Source organism: Panicum hallii, chromosome 9 (assembly GCF_002211085.1).
Source record: "Panicum hallii strain FIL2 chromosome 9, PHallii_v3.1, whole genome shotgun sequence".
Taxonomy (NCBI): Eukaryota; Viridiplantae; Streptophyta; class Magnoliopsida; order Poales; family Poaceae; genus Panicum; species Panicum hallii.
The window spans coordinates 68,753,816-68,775,117 of record NC_038050.1 but is presented as its reverse complement, the minus strand read 5'-3'; the positions used below and the strand labels follow the sequence as shown (position 1 = coordinate 68,775,117).

At 43.1% G+C, this 21,302-nt stretch overlaps 4 protein-coding genes across 5 annotated transcripts; all 4 read right to left on the bottom strand.

Moving 5' to 3' along the window:
- Window positions 1-1,527: 1,527 nt before the first annotated feature.
- On the bottom strand, window positions 1,528-5,788 carry LOC112874396 (adenylyl-sulfate kinase 3-like). Of its 2 annotated transcripts, none has more exons than XM_025937693.1 (7): window positions 5,320-5,788; window positions 4,245-4,385; window positions 3,160-3,309; window positions 2,974-3,092; window positions 2,815-2,899; window positions 2,667-2,713; window positions 1,528-2,053 (listed from the first exon to the last, which is right to left on the bottom strand). In XM_025937693.1, exons 1-7 carry the CDS (start codon window positions 5,483-5,485, stop codon window positions 1,955-1,957), a joined length of 807 nt encoding a protein of 268 aa, XP_025793478.1. In that variant the 5' UTR covers window positions 5,486-5,788; the 3' UTR covers window positions 1,528-1,954. The 2 variants fall into 2 exon arrangements, with proteins under 2 accessions (XP_025793478.1, XP_025793479.1); XM_025937694.1 differs by lacking the exon at window positions 5,320-5,788 and adding an exon at window positions 4,669-5,310 and having other exon boundaries at window positions 4,245-4,428.
- A 948-nt stretch (window positions 5,789-6,736) lies between these two features.
- On the bottom strand, window positions 6,737-10,316 carry LOC112874395 (mitochondrial outer membrane protein porin 5). The gene is made up of 6 exons (XM_025937692.1): window positions 10,065-10,316; window positions 9,897-9,964; window positions 7,939-8,049; window positions 7,761-7,847; window positions 7,477-7,685; window positions 6,737-7,402 (listed from the first exon to the last, which is right to left on the bottom strand). Exons 1-6 carry the CDS (start codon window positions 10,114-10,116, stop codon window positions 7,096-7,098), a joined length of 834 nt encoding a protein of 277 aa, XP_025793477.1. The 5' UTR covers window positions 10,117-10,316; the 3' UTR covers window positions 6,737-7,095.
- Window positions 10,317-11,181: 865 nt separating this feature from the next.
- LOC112873619 (dual-specificity RNA methyltransferase RlmN) lies at window positions 11,182-16,218 on the bottom strand. Its single transcript, XM_025936628.1, has 8 exons — window positions 16,011-16,218; window positions 15,736-15,901; window positions 14,434-14,544; window positions 14,112-14,246; window positions 13,219-13,323; window positions 12,623-12,792; window positions 12,436-12,535; window positions 11,182-11,780 (listed from the first exon to the last, which is right to left on the bottom strand). The coding sequence occupies exons 1-8, from the start codon at window positions 16,124-16,126 to the stop codon at window positions 11,538-11,540; spliced, it is 1,146 nt and encodes a 381-aa protein (XP_025792413.1). The 5' UTR covers window positions 16,127-16,218; the 3' UTR covers window positions 11,182-11,537.
- A 1,300-nt stretch (window positions 16,219-17,518) lies between these two features.
- Window positions 17,519-21,155, bottom strand: LOC112878088 (pre-mRNA-splicing factor cwc25). The gene is made up of 4 exons (XM_025942491.1): window positions 20,951-21,155; window positions 20,525-20,786; window positions 18,443-18,500; window positions 17,519-18,360 (listed from the first exon to the last, which is right to left on the bottom strand). Exons 1-4 carry the CDS (start codon window positions 21,049-21,051, stop codon window positions 17,756-17,758), a joined length of 1,026 nt encoding a protein of 341 aa, XP_025798276.1. The 5' UTR covers window positions 21,052-21,155; the 3' UTR covers window positions 17,519-17,755.
- Between the last annotated feature and the right edge of the window lie 147 nt (window positions 21,156-21,302).

The window sequence follows — 21,302 nt, the reverse complement described above, 5'->3', positions numbered from 1 at the left end:
TCTGTTGACCGAAACCACACGCCAGGGGTAGCTAACGTTAATTATGTGATGAGTGATCTGTCAGGTTCATGGCACTGTGGTGCAGTTCCAGTCCGCATGGAATTCCTCTCTCTCTCTCTCTCTCTCTCTCTCTCTCTCTCCTCTCCGTTGTTCAGCTCATCAGCTGCTACCTGCTAATTTGTTCCATGGCTCACCCAACATTTGGCGTGATCAGCGTCCGGATTATTTTGTTCCCTGCGCGGCACGCGAGGTCAGCCCAGGTGCGTGCCCGATTCGATTCAAGCGCCAGTTAGTGCGGATCGAGCGAGAAAAAAAAAGAGGAGAAAAAAGGGTTAGGCTAGGTCAACCGATTTGATCGGTTCGCTCGGTTTTGTTTTTGTCCTGCTCCGACTTGGACCGGATCCAAATCACGCTCCAAAACGTGAGGCCGGCAGTGATCGACGGCCAGGAGCAGCTCGTGCGAGTTGACCTGAGCTCCCCCGCATTGTTTACCGCCGCTAGAGTGATAGGCGCAAGCGGCAACTGCCGTACAGGGCGACATAAAATGAAATTTGGAGGTGCTGATTTCTCCTCCTCCAACCCCCCGCACCCCTTAAGTTCCTTTCCATGGCGCAAAAATGGAGCGGCGAGGGATCCGGCGGGCTCCACTGCTGCCCCCCGTTAGATCCGCCCCTGCTGCCGTACGTGAACGCACATGACGGAGAATTCAAAGGAGTTAGGATAAGGCCGGACTTCAGAGTTCAGGCAATCCTCTTCCTTGGTTTCCTTGTGTTGTTGATTAGGTAACTTTGGCTGCACATGAACCTACCGTAATGTGAGGTCTGCCCTAACCTCACCACCACCCAATTTCACGACTCAACTTTTCTTTTTATTCGTCCGAGTAGAAGAAAAGTGGTCAGAACCCGGAAGATCAGAGTATGTGAGCCATGACTTGGAACCTCAGCCTCGAAGGCGACAGGAAGCAGCAGGCAGGCAGGCAGCAGCCAGTCAGCGTAGCGAGTGAGTGCTGAGTGGGAGCCCACCGACCAGCTGCAGCTTTTCTGGTCATCATGCTGCCGAAGCCCTGTGGTTGCAGCTCTGCCCAATGGGATGCGTCGTTGCTTCCGAGCTCGATCGGTCAGAGACCAGGATCAGGTGCCGGTCGGCCGTATTGGCACGGGCACCTGATGGCGGGCGCTCATCTCCAGCTGCTTTGCGGCTCCACTGTCAGTGCTGTACGTGCATGTTCGGATGAATCATGATTAGGATACTGGATTGTGATCCCAGGGCGGGCGGACGGGCGGGCGGGCGGGCGGCGAAGATCAGAAGATGCGTGCGCTTGCAGGGACAAAAAAAAAAAGACCAACAAGATCATCGAAGATATGAATATAACAGTCACTGAGAAGTGGTGACCATATTTTATCTGCGAAAAGAGATTAGTAAGATAAAATGCAGCTTTTCTGTGGAAATGTTTGTAAGCCCGTTCCCATTTACTGAGAAAAAACTGCAACAGCTGAGGAGACAGCACAAGGTATGAACTCTACGGAAGGTGTTACAACTTTCCTTGACTTTTATTCCAAGTGGAAACGACTGGTGTACAATTTGGATAATTTTATCTGTATTTACTTTCTATATCAAATACATTACCAACACAACTCGCAAAGTTCCTTAGGAAAAAAACACAAGTCGCAACACACAGAACACCCACCAGTCTTCACGCACAGGGTCAACGCGAGTTAAACCAATGCGTGCTGAATTGCTGATGCAGATACATTGCAGCTATACAAGCACAGTAAACTACACATAGAACAAATAGCCTCAACAATAAAACGAATGAATCAGTATCTGTCTCTGAATGAACTGCACCTCTGTTGCTTGCTTCGTGTGGATGCCTTTTATTCTGGATCAATGGATCATGCTTGTGTCCACGAGTAATGGACACACAAGAATCAGATCAATCTTCTCGCGTATGTGGCTAAGCTTGCAAATATCCATTTTCTTCAAGGTAGCACAGAACTTGCTTGGCCATTGCTTTTGGTGAAGGGCATTCCCCATCTTTCATCTTGATTACTATCTGCATAAGAACAAGACCAATCAAAATTTTTAAGCAATTTGCACTTATGTGGGGCAATTGGGGTAAAGGGTTAGGTTGATTGCTGAATGATGACCATAACTGAATTGTTTATTAAAAAAACAGGAAACTCAAGTTATCAAGGAAACCATATGTCAAAATATAAGAAAAACCCATTTCTAAAGTTGCTTATCAAAATTCAGCAGTATGCATGTCATTCCCACATTATATCAACTCATCGCTAAACAGCAATCAGGGCTTATGTCATCATCTATAAGTCGTCCTTGTGGACATTATCATATGAAAACGCAAATTATTGTTTAATTTTAACATTGTTACATTTTGCCAGTTCTTTACTGAATGAGGGTCACTGGAGCATGGAAAGCAATTGGAATAAGAGAAAATGCTAATAGTTCTCTATCTCAATTATCTTACTGATAAGGCATAAGATCGTAGAAAGGAAAAGCGTGTGTGTACTAAACAGTTGCAGTCCCAGCATAATGACGTCAGGAACCACTACAAAACAGTGATGACTCTATATATTTCAAACTTTCAGTTGCTGTATGAAATTGTAAGGTCAACCAGGTGGGAAGTAAGGCATGTTCATTAGGCTCACCTCACCATTCACTGGTGGTTCGTATGGATCATCAATTCCAGTGAAACCTGTTTCCAAAAGGTAATGATTGAAGCAAGAACACACAAACTCATTTTTAGCAGCTGAGCTGAATTGGTTGACATTTAACTAGTACCGCAGCCACTTGTACCTTTAATCTTTCCTGTGCGTGCAAGCTTGTACAGACCTTTAGGATCACGAGCTTCACAAATTTGTAGGGGCAAATCCAGAAATACCTATAGAAACTTGCATGTAGTTAGACAGATGATTATCACTAACAAAGAGTTAAGAGAATCATAAGTAAGCATACTTCAATAAATTTAGAATCCGGAAGTAGAGCACGGCATGCATCACGGTCTCTCTTGTATGGAGATATCAAGCTAGCAATGCATATGATACCAGCATCTGCAAAAAGCTTTGCCACTTCTCCTGCATGAAAGATTTAGCTATAGCGAAAGAGTTTCTAGTGAACTGCCTTCTTTGCTTCAGAACTTACCAACTCTTCGTATATTTTCTGCACGGTCTTCTGACTTGAAGCTTAAATCTCGATTTAGGCCATGTCTGAGGTTGTCACCATCAAGGACATACGTAAGGTGGCCTCTGTAATGCAACTCCCGACTCAACGCACAAGCAAGAGTACTTTTCCCTGACACATAAAAAGATGAAAGATTCTCAAGATGGCTTCTTTGTGCTAATTTCCTTGTGTTGTGTACTTTTGTAGATACACAAGAATGAAGAAAACTCAAGCTTTGGTTTATGCTAGCAAAAATAAGCTGAAATATGAATGTAATGGCAGGAATTATGCTCAGAAGATAACTTAGAATAGCATGTGAGAGAGAAGAAAGAGCAGTCTGTATGAACAGCATTGCAAACAAAATCACAGTCTGTATCACCAGGCAATGTGTTAACACCATCACACAATCACAGTGTAGCAGAGGGAAGTGCTAAATGATAACGAAAATAGATTTAAAAATGAACCTAGTAAAAGCATCATCAGAGTGAGAGCGCAAGACTTTTTCCTGTACTGATGCCAATACACAAACTTGCAAAGCACACCAGATTTGGCACTTATTGTGGAGATATTAACTAAGAATCATACCAGCCAGTGAAAAATCCATGTGCCAACAGGGCAACATTACATGCTGAGTAACTAATGGTAATCAAGATGCCAGCATTCCGCTGCCGGTAGAGCAGATGTCAAACTGATATGCGCATTTAACTCATGTAGGAAGCCTATGATAGTATTTATATTATATGCATGTTCAATCTGAAGCCGATTGTAGTTCAAAATAACCATATATTATCAGATGAAAGGAAATAAGGTCTGTTAAAATAACTGGGGAAAAAAACTCTAGACCTGCATGACCATCTTGGTTGAGATTGAATGCCTGAATTAAATTACTAATTCTTGCACTCTATCACAAAGGTAGCTACCAAATTAACTTCAAAACTTATGGCAACAATAGCGCACAGAAACTATTTTTTGATAAAGAACAGGAAATATCCTCATAGAAACCTGACCAAGGCAAAAATCACTACCACCAGCATGTAGATCAAGGGAAAAGTCCACTGAAAGCATACCTGAACCACTGAGTCCTGTGATCCATACAACACAGCCTTTTTGTCCCAGCAACTTCTGTCTATCCGATTGTCCAATCGGGCAATTATGCCATAGAATATTAGTTGATTTCCCAACGTTTGACATTACTGGATTCTCCTTCACTGATGATGGATATCCGTAAATGGTTAGTGCAGCTCTGTTCCTCTTGTTGATCAAATCCATTTGCAAAACAGTACAAATCAATATAAACCTATATAAACATAGTCATGACATATATTTTTTATGATGGTTCCCTTCTGAGCGAGCGAGTGCCATATTTACAAATCAGGAATTCTCTTTTACGGGAGATTGTGAAAAATTAGACATTTTTCTACCTATTATCCTTCATCTTCTTGCTGCCATTGTGAGCTATATAAACTAAACAACTTTTCACTTAGCTTTTACCTCCAACTTGTAAGACGTATGCCATGGAATCATCACACTTCAAGTATATTCAAGACCACCACCCCTCCCATGTAGTTAGAAACTAACCCATAATTAAGTGAACCTCATCATCACTGTGGATCGGTTTGCTACTCAGCCATACAATACAATTAAGATGTTTTGAGTGATAACTTCAGAATCATCTAGAGAAACTTAGCCTTCTCTACCACGACATCAATGACAACCCTCCCAGCAACCAGGACTGATTACCAAAATGAACAAAACAGAACGTAAGATGTCAGAGTGGCAATACAAGCCTCTAATGTGACTATGTGAGATATGGAAAGGTCTAGGCACATCGCTGTCAAGTGCCCAATTGACTCGGCTCGAGTTTCAGTTCCACAAACATTTACTTGCAGTCCATCAATAGCATAGCATTTTACCAAACATGCCCTTGATCTCAACAGCTTCGTGTTATGTACGCCTACGTCATCCTTATCGGACGATCGACAGTGGCTGATGAGTGATGGCTAGTGAAGCAGCAGGAACAAGTGGATAACCTCAAAGCTACAGCCACCAGGCCCAGCCCGAGCCCGACACATCTGCCTCTAGAATATTCCCGGTGCCAGCTTCAGCACGACAGTGACCCCAGCCGAGCACGCGACGAATTACCTGGGCTGCGCGGGCCGTCCCCGAGGTGCTGCTCCATTCCGCCGCCGCCGCCGCCCAATGCCGCGGCGGCAGTGCGCACCCGCACCGCGGCCCTCCTCCCCCTCGCCGCGCCCACCACCGCCGGCGACGCCCGCGGGAGCGTGGGAGGAACGGAGAGTGAGGCCATGCGTCACGAGCGCGGGGAGCGCCGCATCGCCGAGGGGGTGCGAGGGCGGCGCGCGCGCTCCGGATTCACGCGGGCGCGGTGGCCGCTCCCACTCCCGGCGCGGCGTCGGGTGAGTCGAAGAGGGCTGGGCCGGGGGCCGGGGCGCCGGGCTGGTGGCTGCGTGGAATCAGGTTCTCACCGGTGAAAATTAAACAAGTCAGTTGGTGGGGTACAGTACTGGAGCCAATAAAAAATGCGGGACGGACGGGTTGTTGTCACGCGCGGCTGTGGACCTGTGGTCTGTGGAGGCTGGACGCTGGAGAGCCTACCGGTTGTGGTCTGTGGAGACGGAGGCAACCGCAACTCACCCTGCTGCCGCCTGCAGAAGTAGGGGCCAAGCCGCGACCGCGATGCGCGAGCAGGAGAGGATCTGGATGGAGATGGGCAGCAAATGCAGCCGCCCACGCCACGCTGTGGTGCGTGGTAGGATGGGCGCTCGTGGCCATGTGACGCGCCATCCAAGTCCAAGTGGAATAAAAAGAATGGTACCGAGGAACACGTGAAAGCTACTGCAGCCGATCGAGATGCGCAGCTCGAGTGCCTGTGGTCCGACGTTTTGGCTTTACCTCAGTGGTTCTGCACTAACGACTTCCTCACCGTATACGACTACTGAAGATTCGGTTGCGTCAGTGACCTCTCGCGGTCTCGCCTCGACGGTACGCCGACGAAGCGCCGGAGCATGACAGCGTGGCTAGTCGTCCTGTCACGCTCGGTTTATTTCCTCGTCACATGGCGAATCTTGCACCTTTATCATTGACTGGCGGTAGAATAGCATCTGCTCGCAATCTACTTTAGCGGCAACGAACATCCAAAACCAAAAGGTTTTTCTGGGCATCATATATCCTGGAGTGACCACAAAGAACTCCGCAATGGCGAAATTGGTAGAAAAAGCTTCCAGCTACATGTATATTAATTCGAATCTCCCAAAGGCGCGTCCAGAACTCAACACTGAATCCCGAAGAGATGACCCCCAGCTTTCAGTAGAGTGGCCATACTCCCTGCGCTGTGAAGGCAACGACGCTCCCACGCAACACGATAGGTCGATAGTCTCCCACCATTCCAAATTAGCATGTACAACGTGATGGATAAGAAAACAGAAACCTACTCGCACATTTGTTATACCTCCAATTGACACACCTGAATTATTTGTCCAGAAATCCACTACCAAAAAAAAAAAGCCAAGATCAGTAACAAAAACATAGCATCAGCAGATGAACACCACATACAAATGATAAATAAGTCCCAAAAAAAGCGTGCGGTAAATCAATCAAGACCACACAAAAATCACATGTAGTTTCTGCATGCAAAAGATTACCGTGGCGGCTACTCAGTACTCAGTGGCAGAGAGCCTAGAAGCTAAAGAAACAACCGGCATACATCTACAGATGCTTCCAACAACAAAAACTCATGGGTAAAAAATCTTGTAGACGACCCATCCGGATCCATCCCACACAGCGTCAAACCTTTGCCAGGTTAACAGAACAGATCCGTGGAACAAATTATTGGCTACAGCTTTGCAAAAACAACCAAAGAATTCAAAATTCACCAGCAATTAACCGGGGATGATCTGATCAGGGCTTCAATGCAAGTGCCAGGCCAAACTTGGGGGCCCTGTCCAGGGCCTTGGTATCGAATTCACCAGAGATTGTCAAGAGTGACTTGGGTTTGAGCTCATGTTGAAGAAGCGCGGCAAGCGTTCCAGTGTTGTTGAGCCTTGCCTTCACGGCGGTCTGAGGATCAATCTTGTATAGGCCACCAACAGTGAGTGTGTTCTCATTTGTTGAGAGCCTCCGGGTTAGTTCAGCCACAGCTGAGGCTTTCTGCTTCTCATCAAGGTGGTAAACACCTGACACTTTAATGGTGTCACCTTTGTCGGCCCTGTACATGTGTGATGTATCAATACTTGAGTTCCAACCTCATACCACACAAATCACAATGAAGCATGGACTTACAGAATGAATGCAGCATGGTAGTCTGGCTTGGTTACACCAATTGCAGCAGTGTACTTGGTAAGTTTTCCTGTAGCTGTGTCATACCCAGCTTCCGCACCAAACGAAACTCCTTGAGCACCAACTGTCCCAGAAAGTTCAACCACAGGAGATGGCTTCGTGCCAACAACAGTAGCAAAACTTGCATTCTCATGGAAGTATTGCAATTCCACCTGGTACAAAGAACACCTACACTCAAGGACCTGCTTTCAATTCAACAACCATAAATTCACGTGAAATGGAAGTACCTTTCCAGAATTGTAGTCAGGCAGCTTCACAGACGTCACAAGTTTTGTGGATGGCAGGGCATCTAACACAGTCAAGGTGGTAGAGATCTGCAGGAATCATACAAAAGCGCTACAAATTTATGTCTAGCTATAGGCTACAAGGCAAAATGCATAAATTTGGGTGTCTCATGTCACTAACGTTTGATTCAGTGTCCACTTTAATATCAACAAGAGTATTCTTGTACTTGTAAACTGAGCTGACATCAAGAGTATAAAGCCCTCCTTTCTTCACAGCTGTGGAAGTGAGGCCCTGGAAAAAAAAGGACCCATGAAAAGCAAGTTCATAAAGGGTTAATGCATATATAAAGAAAAAACTAGAGCAGCAGAAAGTACACTAGCACTGCCATCGCAGTTAACAACAGGATTTGTTTTACTATCAATCCTAACATTACAATGATATAAAGAATATATCAGTTTACTGTTGTTGAAAGAAGCAAAATGATGACATGTCCATGCAAACAGCACATACTATCAGAACCCATGCATCCAAAATGGAAATAATTTATATAAGATTATCTCTGTAGTTTCAACAAATTACAGGGCAGTCAGCACTAATTATCCATACAGTGCATGTACATCTACTCTTAATTTTCAAATTAAAGATGAGCTAAATAATGTGTCTACCAGGAGAATGTACTCCTGATGACCAATTGACAATTTAATTCACAACTACATTACAGATTCACCAATTTACACTTTTAATTAATATATCATGCTCAAGTAAAGGAAGCTTTTGTGATAGTTCAATCCAGCTAATGAACATTGTGTTGTTATAATAAGACTGATTATAGATTGCAATGGCATATTGGTACAGGCATATTCAGTGTTACTTATGGGGTGCTGGAATCCAACTCGGTAGTCAGTACTGGGTGTCCGAGTCAGAAATTTCCGAAAAAGGAAAGGGTTCAGGAATTCATCAGTATAGATCAATATGTTCTTGTGCAAAACAAGAGCATTAATTGCAGCTGTGAAAGGACATTTTGTGAAATCTACGTGCATTCAATACAGTAACAGCTGAAATCAGGTTTAAAAGCAGGAAGAAAGTGTAACCGCATAAATTTGAATTCCCATAATTGGATACATCAATTGCCAAGGATCAGGTATCAACGCTCAAAACACCAACATTGTGACACCAGAAATTTATTTATGTTGGTCAAGAATTTGGCAAGTGGAACATCCAAATACTTATCAAATAAGAATGGAACACAGGTACATCATGTGCATATGCCAACACAGTGAAAAAAAATGAAAGAAGCAACAGGAGAAATCCTGATAGGTTGTACTACAATTGAACCTTCTAGAACAGGTTGTCTTAGATCAATGTTGAAAGCGCCAGTCTATTTACTTCAAAAAAAAAAAGAAAGTGCCAGTCTACCAAAAATGATTCCAACAGTTACCTTAGTAAGGTCTCTATAGCTTCTTGTTTTGTTTTGTTTCTTTTTTTTTTTATGAAAAGCAGCTAAGCTGCTTGAGTACTTCTGTAACAAGAATGCCTGGCAGAAGGACTAATATGACAACTCGATGCAAAAATAAGGGATGAGCAATAAAAGAATCAAACAAGCAAGTCAACAAATTCTTCAGACACTCCATATAAATGCCCACAACCTCACAAACCAGGATAGCCTGAGATCGAGACCACCAATTTACCAGTAGTCATGGAGGCTCGAACACACTGGCTATCTACAAAGACTCCTCCAGTTTGAGCCATACTCAAGGAGTGCTCAATGATCTTACTCGACAAACAATAAGCAACTGCATTGCTTTACAAGGATATGACCAAATTACCATTTCCTATCATTCTATCACACAATGAACGAGTATCACACACATGGTGCCCTCACATACTAATATACGGATGCAACGACCAAGGAAATCGCAAGCAACCAATGAACTTGGTAAAACAGAAACCCAAAACAGCAAGGTAACAAACACCTAACAAGCCGCACTTAGCAACTAGCGTGCGTACCGCACAACGACATCCCGGCGCTCAACACAACCACAGCCATAACCAGATCGGGCGTCACGGGCACGGACAAGCAAACACGAACCAGTCAGCATGGAGTCACACGAGCGCGATCGGATCGGAGGAACCCTTACCACTCCGGAGGCGCTGACGGTGGAGATGGTGAACTTCTGGTCATAGGTGTAGTCCTTCGTGAGCAGATCTGCAGATCACCGAACCACAAACGGGGAAACCCGAACCAATCAGACAATTGGAGAGAGGTGGTGATGATGATGTCGAGAAGGGTGAGGAGGAGGAGGTACCCTTGGCCTTCTTGCCGATGTCGGAGAAGAGGCCGGGTCCCTTCATGGCCATGGCGGCGGCGGCGGCGGCTCGGGGAAGGGTACGGGAGTGGAGGGGAGGAGGAGGGAGGCGGCCGCCGATCGAAAGGTGAGGAAAAAGGAGAGGTCAGAGAGGGCGCCGCCAAGTACCAAGTTCCGCCACGAGGAGCTGCGTGTGTGGGGCGCGACAAATGACAAGCGCGGAGGCGGAGAGGTGTTGGTTGATGGGTTCGGGTCAGCTCAGTTGGAGCCTGCACTGCACGTTTCAGTCCTTGCGTCCTCGGTTCCCACGGCCGAAGGGTTTGATTTCTAAATTCGAACATAGTGAAAAATTGTTCGAACGAGATAAAAAGAAGTTCTTTAAATCGATTTTTCATTTTTATAGCCCTGTTTTGATTTTCATAAAGTACTCTATATTTTCGATTTTAATCCAACTTAAAGGAGTAAACAATATCTTCGTGACCGATCTCCAGAGCCAATTTGCCAATGCTTGGTTCTGCTTCATCAAGCACTAAACTCAGACGTGCCTTATAAAAAAAAAAGCTTCAGGCGTGGAACGGGAGATGAAATCTCGCCGGCATGCACCAGCAAACTTGCAATGAATAAATACTCGCTCCGTTCCAAATTGTAAATCGTTTTGATAAATCTAGATATATAATTTTTAGAATGTATCTGGATATGAATATCTATCTAAATACATAGTAAAAATTATGTATCTTAATTTACTAAAACAATCTACAATTTGAAATGGAGCGAGTATTGACAAACGAGCTTCAGGAGTTGTTTTAAAACAACTCCTTGCATCTCCCCACAAATGCAAACCCAATTCCTGGACTCCTTAATAAACTAAGAACCGAACAGCACAGCTCATATGCCTCACCTTATCACCTAGCGATTACACATGCTCTCCAGCAATTGCCAGCTTCGCAGATCTGACATGCAGCACCAAGCCCATGCCACTTTCACCACCACCATTAGTCCATAACACCCCACCCCACCGACACAGAATTCCAAGAGCAACAAAACAAGCATCAACCAAAAGGTCAATTCCAACAGGTAATGGCAAATGAATCGCCGACAATACCCCAAGAAAAGGACAAGAGGAAAAGCACCAGACTTTCATCGCGATCCGACAGGAAATAGCCACATATCCACAATACCAAGTCAGGCGATAAGATACCATTATCTGATCATGGCAATGTTGTGATAACATTGTCCCATTTACAATACCCACCGTTTCGGCTGCCACCTATCCACAAAAGCAGGAGTCTTCGCCACTGTGTTTGCAGCAAAATTGTGCATCCCAGAACAGAAGGGAAACACCACAATGGCCAAACCCAACATCTCCATATTTTAAAGCTTGACGGAAACTATAGCACTAGTTACAATATCATGTAAGACTAATTAGTAACACGAGTTGATTCGAAAAGATGGTAAAAGTAACAAATGAAGATGTCAGATCCGAAGGTCTTCAATGTCTGACAGAAGGGTTGCACCACCAGCTGATCTTTCATCTGGGAGGCTAACCACCAACTGGCCACAAGCACCAGCTATGTCTTGACCCATCTGCTGGCGAACAGTGGTTCTGATGCCGTAGGTGCATCTTAGGACCTTCTGGAACTTCTTCACATTCTGCTCACTGCTTGTTTTGAAATTGCTTGATGACCCAATTGGATTGAATGGTATCAGATTTACAACCTGTTTGTAGATTAGAGAACATAATCATGATTCCATTCCCAAACACAAAGATGAATATACAAGTAACACTACTCACATGCAATTACAGTCATAGAGTGTGCATGTCTTGGTGAAATTCAAGTTTTGAATATTTTGACCAAACACTTGGTCAAGTTACAGGTATGTTCAGTGTTTAAAAAAATTGCACAACTAAATTCATATATTTCATATATCAAGGTGCTCTTGCACTATATTGTTTCTGTAGCCCTAAACAGTATATTATGTGAGAAAATAATGGCCAAAGTCTAATTTGGTGACCATGCCAAAATAAAAGATGCCATATTCACTTGAATGGAAGGAGTACTGTAGTGTAAAGGAACAAATCATGATTGTAGCATTATGTGCTTGCTAACCAATATGATTTGAAGCACACAATTGGGCTAACATAATTACTAAACAGAAATATCAAAAGTAAACAAATAGGGAAATATGGAACAAGAAGACTAGTGGAGGCAATACAAAATAGGTAGAATAATGAAAATCACAAGTTAACTACAGCAAAGTTGTCTGATTAGGCGTAGCGTATTTTTGAGCAAATCAAACAGGTAACCAGAAAAAAGGAACTAGAGCAAAGTAATCACAATAAATGAAGTAATGTAATGTAACAATATCTCACCGCTTTAAACGTTTCAAGCAGTTTACCAAGCTGATGTGCATGCTCCTCCTGATCATTAACTCCGTCAAGCATTATGTATTCAATAAAGATGGCCTGATCCCTGTGATGAACATGCAAGTGTGCTCAGAAATCAAATCCTTATGCTAATGTTTGACTCTGGTAAGAGATGGCATTATTGTAATCTCACCTCTCATTTTGATAGGACTGTAGCGCATTCATTAACTTTTCTAAAGGAAAGGCACGCGCAGCAGGCATTATCTGACATCGTATGTCTTGGTCAGGAGCATGCAGTGACACAGCTAAATTCACATTTGGAAGATCATCCTTGAATCTGTTGATTGCATGAATGATTCCGACCTGCATAAAAAATGTAACAGGACAATTAACACTATAATTTACTACATGTGCACCAAACATTAAGAAAACACAAGAACATGAAGTCAAATGTTAGCATTCAAATTCTACAGTGCTAAAACACAAGAGATGCCCACTAAAAATCAGGTGGAGTCGAACGGTTCGTCCAAAGAATACACATCAACTGAACTACACAATTTACCAAGTGTTTTTTCACATATTGTCCATTGTGTGGTTTGTCACAGAAGAAATGAAATAGGCCATTCAGAAGTTTACCAGCAGGCAGCAGCCACTAGACAGTAGGCAGCATGTGGCATTAGCACATAGTTTATAAAAATGATTTGACTACTAACAAAAGGTAGTACTTCAACAATCATCCCAAGAATGTGATTTCACATGCAAATAGGTAATTAGTTTAAGTATGCTTACAGTAGATACAGTAATTCTCTTAGGTGAAAGCTGGAAAGGAGATCCAGTAAACACTCCAATTGCTTCAACCAAAGCATTATAGTTGTTCATTGGCTCCCCCATTCCCTGCATGTACAGCAGAATAAGAATACAAAGTACACTTCTCTAGTCTCTGAAGGACACTAAAATTATTAAACATCCATCAAATAAAAGCCAAATCATAACATGGCACTGCCCAGTTGGAAGGAAGTTCATGAATGTAGTACAATTTTAAACATGCACAAACATTTAGCAATGCACGCTTATGTATTTTGCAGTAATTAGCAAAATGCTTTTTCTAATTTTCATATGAAAGGAGGCATATAATCTAATAAGTGCCAGAAAACATGAACATTGGTAAAACGGAATAACTGTTGTAGTTACGAGAGCCATTGTCACCAGCAAAACAAAAGCAGATCACCATTTTACCAGCAGAATATGTAAACCAAGCAAACTCACTAATACTTGCTACTTGCGGGGATATTTTCCCAATCCTACAGCGATAGTACTTGCAAAATGAGCATTCTTTTATGTAAGTAAATACCCCCTACATAAAGTACATAGAAAATCAGGGTAATATTGCTCAGTATTATCATAATGATCGAGTTAGGAATACCATCTAATGTGAGGGTGACATGTGACCCATGTTAGGAAAAGAATAGATGTCTTCGATCTATGAATCTTAGTGAGCTTATTTATTCACATAATCAACAACAAAACCAAGTAATACAGTTAAATCTGGTCAGCATGATCAAGTTGAAATATCACTCCAAGGGACTATAAACGATGCATAATCACTGCATTCAAGTGGCATTAATTTTCTTTCTTTTGCATAGAAATTTCAAGTAACTTAAAACTATATGAATTAAAATTACCATGAAAACAACATTTCGAATCTGAGAGTAGCGGGATGCATGGACCAACTGCTCTACAATTTCTCCAGAAGACAGATTGCTTTTGAAGCCCATTGTTCCAGTAGCACAGAATCTGCAGCCCATCTTGCACCCAACCTATTTAGTAATGTGGAAGCAAAATCAACACCATTAACAAGAAAGTCACCAGCTTACCAAGAAATATATTACTTTTGAGAACAAAATTCTGAACAGGTCTTCTGGCAAAAGGTTTTGAGCCATTAGAAACATGTTTTTCCCAGACTTTAGAGTGCCTGGCGTCTAACAGAATAACAAATATATTTACCTGTGAGGAGACACAAAGAGTTGCCCGCACTCCTCCAGGGCGAGGCTTTCCGTCATACTTCCCCAGTCGTGTGTCATATCGCATGACCACTGCTTCTACAGACTCCCCATTCTACACCACAAAGTTTTAAGTCCGATAAGTTGGTGTTCTTCAATGTTAAAATTTACAAAACCTGAAAAAAAACTTTTTTCTGACTGAAAAGGACAAATAGGTAATTCACAGGCATCAAATAATTTCACTGTTAAACAAAAAATATATAGCATGCAACGCAAGCAACATTCTCAACCTGTCAGGAGTACAATAGCCAGAAAAAGATGGGCTGGGGCTGAAATCATAGAGTTACAGACTAACTAATAGAGGAGACACTACCAATTACCATAAGCCGTAGCACGTATTTATAACGAGAATGTAACCATTATATCTTAAGCAGTTTATTTTGAAGATGACTGAAAACAAATAATATGCAGTCAAAGCCTCCAAGGGAAAAGAAAACACAAAGGATACAGCTGGATTTATTAAGGGAACTAAAGTAGAAATCACAAATTCAGAACAGAGAGAATGAAATAGCAATGGCTCATTGTTCATTTTGAAGATGACCCGAACCTCCTACTATCTAGCCAAAAAGTGCAAAGAGGATAGCAACAGCAAAGAAATGCTCCTGCACAACATTCGGCATAGGTGACATAACCAACAGTTCAACAAGTGGATCAAGCTATGCAAGTTATCCTTGTCTTCTCTAGAAATACAAAATAACTGGATGGTTCAGGTGCTGCAGGTTAGATCCATTCCAGCTCAGAGTTCAAGATAAAAAGGGTACCTAGGGTATATCTGCATCTTGGTGCTCCCTGTTCATATATCAGCTCTATTGCATCTAAGACAACAATAATGGTTATTTTCTCTTTGAAAAACATAAAACTACATGGATGGAGTATTTCAAGGTATATTATTATCTCTTCCTGAAACATAAGAAAACAATATAAAAAACAAAACTAAAGTTTATTTTTCCAGAAACATAGGAAAAGCAATTGTGCATGTGCGACATTCCACTCCTATCTGAATGCAACGGAGTAAGCAAACAAGCACAAGTTCCATAAGCTCAAAATCACCAAGGACAAGTTGCTGGTGTACACTGACACTGCGACCAAATGTAAAAATGACTAGAGAAATAATCAGGGAGCCCAATTCCGTCTAATCCCCGAAATGCCAGTGGATCGCATAAGTTCGCACCCCCCCCCCCCACCCCCACCCCCGCCCCAACCCCACATTTGTGCCTGCGCCAGTACCGCAATCGAACCAAATCACCTGTAAGCGGATGAGGAGTTTGGTGGTGGTGCGGTCCTTGGAGTCAGCAGCAGCGGTTAGCGTCGACGTGATCGGCCGGAACTTCTGACGGAGGAGCGCGTACGCGTTCGCCGGCAGCGACGGGATGCCATCCAGGTCGCCACACCTAGGGTTCTGAAGCACGTATCTGCGCCGCAAAGGGAATCACCCCCTTAGGTTAAACCCCCACAAAAAAAAAGGAACGAGACGGGCGGGATTGTGGCATGCGCGTAGGATTCTGGCGTAGAGAGGCGTACTTCCAGATGAGAGGGATGAAGTGGGCGGAGATGCCGGCCGCGGAGAACTCAGAGCGGATGTAGGCGGCGTCGAAGACGGAGCGGCGCGACGGCGCCGCCGCTGATGACGTCGCCATCGGGGGGTCCGTGGGGATGAAGGGGAAGGGACGCGGCGGCCGGCGGGGGTTGGGAGCGAAATTGCGGTGGCAAGCAGAGTGGGGCTCCGGGGGTGGGGTTTTGGAAGGGGCTTTTGAGTGGAAGTGTGAAACTGATTCGAAGTGAGCTGGTCCCCGGTAATATACAGCATTAACAAAATGATTGCAGCGTGATTGGTGTTCCTTCTCCTCCTTTTGGACATTTGCAAAGGCCTACGTCAAGCAATCGACTATCCACTGTATCATGCCTGAATGCCGCGCATGATATTTCTGACGTGGCACGGAGTTAAGAAAAGAGATAAAAATATTCATCACAGATATAACTTTGGTTCGATATCTAAAAATATAATAATATCCTCATATTTAAGATTCATTCGCGAAGATGCAGATGCATGCCAACTAATTGGACTGAGCGGTATATGAAACAATAATATTTTTTGCGAGGGATATGAGACAATAATTAAAAGTGGATTTTGCATACCAATCTTGGATACAGCATCATGTTGTGTGTTATGGTATAATATTAGATAATATGGAGTACACTCTAGTGGCATGACAATCTTGGATACAATACAACATGCTATGGTATTAGATAATATGGAGAAAGGGATATGAGAACTCGAACCATTCACAGCCACAAAATCACATCCATGAATATGTCTATGCATGATGAATGCTTTTTGTCTGGGACAGCTTGTGTCCTCTTCCCCAAAAAACACCAACACTCTTCTGCATTGCACAGGATCCTCTTTTATCCTTCCCGCCACATGTTGCGCCGAAAGGAGTTTGTTTTCAAAATTACGCCGATTCCGCTCTTTCCACAGATTCCACATAATGTATATCGTCGAGCTGTTGAAATCGCGCCGCTGGGTTTCCCGCGCAATCTTTGCCGTTGCCTCCCACCAATCGCTGATGCAACCGAAATTTGCAGGGGCCTGTTGGGGGAGAGTCCAGCGCTCCCATGACATGTATTTCCATATATTATTACCACAGGGGATTTAATCTGTACGTATATGATCACCGAATCCAAGACAGAGAGGGTTCATTGCAAGGGATCCTAACCAAGCTTGCTCAATTCATATATGAATTCCTTTGGCGACATGATTAATCGCATAAATCAAGCTATGCATACATAATTAAATAGCACGACCTATATTTTGCTTCATTGCGGAACACCAAATTTCATATGCCTTTATTGACTTTTAGTTTACCTTATGAAACTTAATCCCTTTTGGATCTTGGGGAAAAAAATCACTTTGAGGATTGGTGTTACATAAGAATTGCCTGCTGAGGCTAGAACAGTGCTCGTGTGCAAATTGCCAGACATCCGGAATTTCAACACGAGGTTACCACGCTAAAGAAGCATTCCAGCTATAAAAGCATTCGAGGAGAAGCAAATTGTTTACTGTCGTCCTTCCATGGTTCGTACATTGCGAAACTCATGGTTGTCTAATACAATATCTTCACTCCAAATGGAATAGCTCTAAGATGTCCTAATCCCAATAGATAAGCAAAATACATAGAATAAAAGCACAGTATTTTCAATGGACATGAAACCGATTACATGATAATCTAACATCAAAAGTAACTCTAGACGGATGGAGAAGATAGCTACAGAGCCAACAATGCTTCAACTTTAGCAATCTGCTCTTCCTCGGTCTTTGGAGGTGGGCTCCTGTTTGACTGATCATAGAGGTCATGCTTCCATTTTTCTTCTTGATCACCAGAAGTCTGATGATATCCGCTGCCTCTCCCACCATATGGGTTGCCAAATCTGTCTCTGTCAATTCCTCCCCTACCAGGTAATCTTCCCCTTGAATCATACCCATTTCTCTGGCCTTCACTCCTGTGGTCAGGAAATCCGCGTCTGAAACCTCGATCATCTGGCCTTATGAATGGCCTACGATTTCCAAATCCCTGTGGGTGATAGTTTCCCCTTTCTTCTCTCATTGCAGAAGTAGGCCCAGGCTGATCAGGTTTCTTTGATCCAGAGTCCAGATCTGTAACGGTGGCAGCAGAGTCTTGAACCTTCATCTCCTGAAACGGTGGCCTCTTCTTGGCAAGGGGTGCTTCTTCCTCCAACTGGAAAAACCCATCATGCCTCCATGTAGAATCACCACCATCCTGGTCAACCTTTCCCTGCAAACTGCGGCCCACATCCTTCTGTTTATCTCTATCAGCAAAATGTTCCCTTTGATCCCTTTGTCTTCCGTAGCCTTAAAAACAACAATAACAAATTAGCATGCATAAAGGATGGATCATTAAGTGCCCAAAGTACGAACTAAGAAAGCAGCTCACCACTAGGCTGACGGTCATAGCGCCGACCACCTTGCCCAGCACTTCCACGCTCAGTGTGCTGTACATACAAGCACAGGTAGTCTAACATTGTTATAAACAGTTGGCATTTGAATGCATGTTTCATAAAAGTACTCCCACTACATCAGGAGGAATATGTTATTTATGTATGACAAGTTGATGGAAAAATGTATGATTTCAGGACATCTTATTATTCTTTATGCATAAACCTACTTCCACACGTCTGTCCAATCTAAAAATATGCATATTCAGTAGCAGTTTTACAACAACTGTATATTCCTGTTACTCATATAGTTTGCGGATCATGAATCTAACTAGTCTGTACACTTCAACTGCATTACATGAAACTATATCACTGAAATAGGACAGCAATAGATTCCTGCATAGTGACAAATAGAGCATAGCTTATGTATATCTAATCCAAACATGGAAAAAAAGGGCAGTAATTTGACCTGATTAGCTCACATGTCAATTCTACTTTCTAGATAGATAGGATAACACAAATCCATTTTATAATGAGACTATACACAACAATAAAGCCTTTTAGTCCCAATCAACTTGGATTAGGCTAGAGATGAAACCAAACAAGAGTCACAAAGAGACTAAGGGCCTGTTCGTTTCCTTCTATCTAAATTTTAGACCCATCACATCAAAGAGAATCTTGCTATTTAGAAGTACTAAATAAAATCTGTTTATAAAACTTTTTGCACAGCTAGATGCTAATTCGCGAGACAAATTTAATGAGCCTAATTAATCTATAATTTGCCACAGTGATGCTACAGTAATTGTTCGCTAATCATGGACTAATATACCTCATTAGATTCGTCTCGCGAATTAGCACTAGGATTCTGCAATTAGTTTTGTAATTAGACTTTATTTAATACTTCTAAATGATACTCTTTGATGTGACCCCTCTAAAATTTAGGTACCCGGAAACGAACACCCCCTAAGGCCCTGTTCGTTTCCTACCCTCTAAACTTTAGACCCATCACATCAAAGAGAATCTTGCTATTTAGAAGTATTAAATAAAATCTGTTTATAAAACTTTTTGCACAACTGGGTGCTAATTCGCGAGACAAATTTAATGAGCCTAATTAATCCATAATTTGCCACAGTGATGCTACAGTAATCACCCGCTAATCATGGACTAATATACCTCATTAGATTCGTCTCGCGAATTAGCACTGGGGTTCTGCAATTACTTTTGTAATTAGACTTTATTTAACACTTCTAAATGACAAGATTCTCTTTGATGTGACCCCTCTAAACTTTAGACCCCAGGAAACGAACACACCCTAATATGTGTAGAAAAGAAAAAGCTTAGCCTGTTTAAACAGTTTAACTTCAACTATAAACTAAAATAAATAAGTTGCAACTGCACAATCTACTCATGAGAAAGAAAAAAAAGAGTATCTGATGTACTTCGCACTCAAACCAGCAAGAAATAACATGAGTGTCTGATGTGCTTATCATTCAAATCAGCGAGAAATAACACTATCACGCCCTCGAATCAAATTTATCTAAGGTTGATTATAATAGTGCACATCTATAAAACAGCAAAGCATGTCTCAATCTTATCTTAACAGGTAAAGTTTACTTTAGAATCATCTCTACTCCCTAGCCCTAGAACTCAACCGAACATAAATGCATGGCAGTTATTCAGAGTAACATCAACAGGGAATACTGGCAAATGTTTTGTAGACTAAATGCTGTTACCAACATCAAAGCACTATTTGTTAATACAATGGTACTCTCTATAACAGTAATAATGTGGTATGGATCTTTTCAACAGACAGGGCAGCCACTTATATTTGACCTGAACTGCCATAATAGGATGCACTCATCTGCTAGGTACATTTTCCAGCAGCGGTCAGGTTACAGAATGTGGAATGCTTGCTGTTCAGCAATTTAATGATAGCTTCCTAACAACGCGAATGCAAAAGATTATTCAGACAATGATAGTCTAAGTAGCCATTAAGCGCAATATAGCTATCAAACCATTTGAAACAGAGAGTACAAGCTGTTGGCGGCAGTCCTTTATGTAAATGGAGAAAAGAAAAGAACCTGAACGAAAGATCGATGCCGCAAAGTCTCACTCGACTCAGAAAACCGTTTGGTTCCCCTAGGAGATCTCTCATGCCTGGTGGACGGGTCATTCTTGGCATCACTCACTGATTTCGACTCAGCATTCGGAGGATCATCGCACTGCTCAGCATCTCTGTTCCGCTTCTGATCACGATCCGACACCTTCGCAGATTCTTCATCTCGACTTCTGTAGTGCGCCCTATCCGATTCATGCCTCCTGTCATCTCTTCTTCTTCTTGGGCTACCAAAGCGATTCCAGAAATGATTGATAAGGACACAAATCGCGTTATCTTGTAAGAAATTGCAAGTCTCAGAAACAATTCCCGGTGCTGCCAAATCAGCATTCTAACCCAAACCAAATCGTAATTAGATCGAGAATCCGACGGAGGTGCAGCGGATTGGTACCTGGGATCGTCCCGCCGCGACCTGGAGGAGAAGTGCGGGCGCCTCCCGTGCGAGTCGCGCCCCTCGCGCCGAGACGACTCGTGCGGCTCCCTCGTCGTCATCGTCTTGTCTTCTCCCCTTCCGCTTCAGCCTCCAGAGCCTTTTGCTCGGGATGGGTTAGGGTTTGTAGCTTCTACCTGGAACCCCGGACCCAGAATGGTGGGTTTGGGTTGGGCCGGAGGACTATTCCATTCGACGCCGTGAGCCGGTCTGGTTGTAGACAGCTTTAAGATTCGTGCTGATGCGGCATGGGACTTCACGGCGCGAGTGTTCGAGGACGGAGAAATCAAACGGCACGAGGCAATAACCGCAT

Coding starts and splice junctions, on each gene's coding strand:
- LOC112874396 (XM_025937693.1), bottom strand. CDS start 5,485: ATGGCCTCACTCTCCGTTCCTCCCACGCTCCCGCGGGCGTCGCCGGCG. Junction 3,310..4,244: donor CACAGGACTCAGTGGTTCAG/GTATGCTTTCAG, acceptor TTTATGTGTCAG/GGAAAAGTACTCTTGCTTGT. Junction 2,714..2,814: donor ACGCACAGGAAAGATTAAAG/GTACAAGTGGCT, acceptor TTTTGGAAACAG/GTTTCACTGGAATTGATGAT.
- LOC112874395 (XM_025937692.1), bottom strand. CDS start 10,116: ATGGCCATGAAGGGACCCGGCCTCTTCTCCGACATCGGCAAGAAGGCC. Junction 9,965..10,064: donor CATCGGCAAGAAGGCCAAGG/GTACCTCCTCCT, acceptor GGTGATCTGCAG/ATCTGCTCACGAAGGACTAC. Junction 8,050..9,896: donor CCGTCAGCGCCTCCGGAGTG/GTAAGGGTTCCT, acceptor TTTTTTTTCCAG/GGCCTCACTTCCACAGCTGT.
- LOC112873619 (XM_025936628.1), bottom strand. CDS start 16,126: ATGGCGACGTCATCAGCGGCGGCGCCGTCGCGCCGCTCCGTCTTCGAC. Junction 15,902..16,010: donor TTCATCCCTCTCATCTGGAA/GTACGCCTCTCT, acceptor TTTGCGGCGCAG/ATACGTGCTTCAGAACCCTA. Junction 12,536..12,622: donor CAGTCCTATCAAAATGAGAG/GTGAGATTACAA, acceptor TGTTCATCACAG/GGATCAGGCCATCTTTATTG.
- LOC112878088 (XM_025942491.1), bottom strand. CDS start 21,051: ATGACGACGAGGGAGCCGCACGAGTCGTCTCGGCGCGAGGGGCGCGAC. Junction 20,787..20,950: donor TCGCGGCGGGACGATCCCAG/GTACCAATCCGC, acceptor TCGCTTTGGTAG/CCCAAGAAGAAGAAGAGATG. Junction 18,361..18,442: donor CTATGACCGTCAGCCTAGTG/GTGAGCTGCTTT, acceptor GTTGTTTTTAAG/GCTACGGAAGACAAAGGGAT.